Source organism: Mus pahari, chromosome 19 (assembly GCF_900095145.1).
Source record: "Mus pahari chromosome 19, PAHARI_EIJ_v1.1, whole genome shotgun sequence".
Classification (NCBI taxonomy): domain Eukaryota; kingdom Metazoa; phylum Chordata; class Mammalia; order Rodentia; family Muridae; genus Mus; species Mus pahari.
The window spans coordinates 1,531,106-1,535,595 of NC_034608.1; the positions used below are offsets into that span (position 1 = coordinate 1,531,106).

At 47.8% G+C, this 4,490-nt stretch overlaps 1 protein-coding gene across 1 annotated transcript in view; it reads right to left on the reverse strand.

The window, feature by feature from the left end:
• Positions 1 to 4,490, reverse strand: part of Ptprh (protein tyrosine phosphatase receptor type H) — a 49,419-nt gene that overhangs the window by 36,987 nt on the left and 7,942 nt on the right. Inside the window, exons 3-5 of the mRNA XM_021219603.1 lie at positions 3,726 to 3,992; positions 1,395 to 1,661; positions 38 to 154 (exon numbers count right to left, since the gene is read on the reverse strand). Coding sequence (XP_021075262.1) covers positions 38 to 154; positions 1,395 to 1,661; positions 3,726 to 3,992 — 651 coding nt within the window. The remainder of the gene's footprint in view (positions 1 to 37; positions 155 to 1,394; positions 1,662 to 3,725; positions 3,993 to 4,490) is intronic.

The window sequence follows — 4,490 nt, forward strand, 5'->3', positions numbered from 1 at the left end:
GTTGTATTCCGGATCTCAGATTGGCCACCATGTCTACTGCACTGGGCCCAGTAGGTGAGGCCCTGCAGGGAGGACTGATCAGGAGGCTCCCAGCTCAGGCTGATGGAGATGTTGCTCTGACCTGTGACCCTCAGGTTTCTCACTGGGTTTGGGGCTGCAATGGGGACAGAAAGGGAAATCAGGTGTTGTTCCTGATCCTCAAGTTTCTGTCTCTTCAGAGAACATGGCCCAGTGGCTGAGTGGAAGTCCAAACATAGCAGCAGTTTCCCTGTGACTCTTGGCATGTGGCTGGTTGTCACTAGGGTGCCACAGAGACTTGGTGCTCAGGGCTGGGAAAGTTTTATCAGTGCATTATCAATGTCAGATCTAGCAATGCCTGGTGGAGGCTCAGGTCTATAAACCCAGTCAGTACTCAGGACACTGAATCTGTAGGATTCCAACACATTTAAGGCAAGCACGGGATACATAGAAAGATCCTGTCAAGCAAAGAAAAATCGAGTGAGAGAGCAAGAGAGAATCAAAGAGCACAGAAGTAAAATGTACCCCATACCCAACTTCACTATTTTTTTTTTTAAAACAAAGTCTATATGCAGATATTGGCTGTTCTATTCCTTTCATGAATCAATGCCACCTTCCCCTTCCTCTATTTTTGAGTCGCTGAAGACAGCAGAAGTTTACATATGTGCCTTCATTGTTATGTGTTCCTCCTTCTCCTGGTAGCTCCCAACCCTCATCTACCACCTACCATTCACAACAAAGGGATCAGAGACCAGATATTGTGCTGGAGCCATGGGTAAGCGGGTAATAACATTTACTGCTCTTGTGGANGACCCAAGTTAAAGTTCCCAGAACCCCAGGGTGGCACAAAACTATCTTTGACATTTGCAGAAATCCTACAAGCTTTTCTGGCTTCCAGGGCACTGCATGCACCTGGTACACCTGACACACAGGAAGGCAAAGCTCTCAAACACATAAGATAAATAGAGACAATCCTGTTAAAAAGTCAGGACAAATGGGGTGGTGCACACCTGTAATCCAGGCCTGTAGGAAGTATTGTCACAAGGGTTGTGAGTTCCAGGCCAGTGTGGGCTACATATGCAGAACCAATGAAGATTGAGAGAGGGGGGGAGGTAAGAGAGATGGCTCAGTGTGAACAACTCTGACCATTCTTCCAGAGGACCTGGGTTCACATCCCAGTACACCCATGGCTGCTCACAACTGGCTGTAACCCCAGTTCCAGAGAACGAGACACCCACATCCAGATCTATGTGTAGGCAAAGCAGCACTGCACATAAAATAAATAAAAATAATAATAATAACTACAGAGAGAAAGAGGACAGAGGTTTGGGGAAAGAGAGGGCAGGGATGTGNAAGGAAATAGTGTCTGCTCTCACCTGTGGTGGTACTGAGAGTCTGGTTGATGCTATNGTTTCCATCCTTNTCNACCCACACAGAACATTCATATGAAGACCCAGGTTCAAGTCCATCCACGGTGACACTGGTGTCTGTTGTATTCCGGATCTCAGATTGGCCACCNTGTCTACTGCACTGGGCCCAGTAGGTGAGGCCCTGCAGGGAGGACTGATCAGGAGGCTCCCAGCTCAGGCTGATGGAGATGTTGCTCTGACCTGTGACCCTCAGGTTTCTCACTGGGTTTGGGGCTGCAATGGGGACAGAAAGGGAAATCAGGTGTTGTTCCTGGTCCTCAAGGTTCTGTCTCTTCAGAGACCATGGACCCAGTGGCAGAGGTGGGATGACTGAGACCTAGAAAGTTTAACATGGAAGCACAGTTTCCCTGTGACTCTTGGCATGTGGCTGGTTGTCACTAGGGTGCTGCTGAAACTTAGGTCTAAGAGCTTGGAAACTGTTATCAGTGCATTACTAATGTCAGAACTAGCATGCATGACGATAATTGTCAGTAAATCTAGCACACAGGAAGATGAGGCAGGAGGATTTCCACACATTTGCGGAAAACATGGGATACAAAGGTATCTCCTGTCAAGAAAACATAAAAAATAAATAAAATAAAAAAACCAAAGACTTTTAAACCAATGAACACATGCCCCTAAGCCCTACTTTATTGCTTAGGAAAATATGGGTTGTGGGCAGGAATGAGATGTTCTTGATAGTCCAGTATCTCTGATGCTAGTACTGGGAGACACAGCGGAANTTGGAGGGGGCATCTCCTGAACAAGATGCAATGGAAACCTCCAGGANTCTGTGAGGGTCACCTTAGCTAAGACTCCAAGCGATGGGAGATCTGGAGTCTGAACCAACGAACTCTTGTAACCAGGCAAGACCTAAAGTGGAGGTGCTAAGACACCAACCCAGACAAAACCCTTCCATGTACTTGGCCCAGCCTACCAGAGGTGCTGGGGTCAAGGTGGCCCAGACATTGTGGGAGTGACTGAGGAATGTCTGGTCCACGTGGAGGCCCACGCCATGAAAGTGAGCCCACCCCTCACAGTGCCTAGAGACCCAGAGGCTGATGAGCCCATGACCTGGGAGCGAAAGTGATGCCTAATGATATTCTGCTATGCTCATAGATTGGCAGCTAGTGCAATTGTCTTAAGAGAGCCTTCACCCAGCACCTGATGGAAACAGATGCAGAGACCTGCAGCCAAACATTAGGTGGAACTCTGGGAATACTGTGGACAATGGAAGGATGAACTGTAGGCTCAAGAGAAACCTAGGACACCACAAGGAACCCCCCCACACACACACAGAATCAAGTAATCAGGGATCAAAGGGGCCTAGAGAGACTGAAGAGACCATAGGCCCTCTCTGTGTGTTACAGTTGTTAGCTTGATCTTTGTCTGGGGTTTCTGTTTGGAGCATGGCCTGTCTCTGATCCTTTGGCCTCTTCAAGGACCCTTAACTTCACTGGGTTGCCTCTTCCAGTCTCAGTATGAGGTGAGGTGCCTAGGCTTACTGCAACTTGATATGNCATGTTTGGTTGATATCAATGGGAGGACGGCCCTTATCAGAATAATAGCGGAGGAGAAATGGATGGGAGATGGGGGAAGAATGTGAAGGACTGGAAAGAAAACCTGGGGAAAAATTGCAGTCTGGATGGAAAGAGAGAAGGGAGAGAAAGATAGAGAGGGGGAGGGAAGGGAGCGAGAAAAAGAGGGGGAGAAAATTAATGTGGGTATATAAAAAAAATCCCTCATGAAGAGCAATGCCACCTTTCTCTTCCTCCNTATTAGAGTACCTCAGAGAAAANAGANGCTTAAATATGTGTCTTCACTGAACCTTCCCCCACCTTCTCCTGGCAGNTCCCAGCCCTCCTCTACCACATTGCATTAACAACAAAGGGATCAGAGACCAGACCTGAGGCTGGAGAGAAGAGTCAGCAGGTCAGAGTATGTACAGCGCTTCAGAGGACACAGATTTCACTGCCCAGCACTCTAGGGTGGCCACAGTTATCTGTTAAATTCTGAGAAATCATAGACCCTCTTCTCAGTCCCAGGACACTGCATGCACCTGTACACTTTCACACATGCATGCAAAGTTCTCACACATGTAAAATAAAGTAGATACAATCCTGTTAAAAATTCCACCCTAACTTTCTGATACACACCTACAAGGCAGGCGTCTAGGTAGTACTGGTAGGAGCAGTGTGAACTCCAGGCCACGGTGGGCTGCATACTCAGAACATATTAGCAGTGGGAAAGAATGAGAGAGAGGGCTGAAGTGTGTAAGGAAATAGTGTCTGCTCTCACCTGTGGTGGTACTGAGAGTCTGGTTGGTGCTATAGACTCCATCCTTTTCCACCCACACAGAACATTCATATGAAGACCCAGGATCAAGTCCGTCCACGGTGACACTGGTGTCTGTTGTATTCCGGATCTCAGATTGGCCACCATGTCTACTGCACTGGGCCCAGTAGNTGAGGCCCTGCAGGGAGGACTGATCAGGAGGCTCCCAGCTCAGGTTGATGGAGATGTTGTTCTGACCTTCCATCCTCAGGTTTCTCACTGGGTTTGAGGCTGAAATGGGGACAGAAAGGGAAATCAGGTATTGTTCCTGGTCCCCAAGTTTCTGTCTCTACAGAGACCATGTCCCAGTGGCAGAAGTGGAAGTCCTACATGGAAGCCCAATTTCCCTGTGACTCTTGGCATGTGATTGGTTGTCTCTTCAGTGCTGCTGAAGCTTAGCGCTCAGGACTGAGAAAACTTTTCAGTGCTTTAGCAATGTCAGACCTAACAATGCCTAGTGGAGGCTCAGGTCTGTAAACCCAGTCAGTACTCAGGACACTGAATCTGTAGGATTCCAACACATTTAAGGCAAGCATGGGATACATAGAAAGATCCTGTCAAGCAAGAGAGAGAGCGAGAGAGAGAGCGAGAGAGAGAGAGAGAGAGAGAGAGAGAGAGAGAGAGAGAGAGAGAGAGAGAGAGAGTATCAAAGAAAACAGAAGTAAAATGTACCCCATACCAATTTCACTGATTTTTTTTAAAACAAAGTCTGCATGCAGACATTGGCTG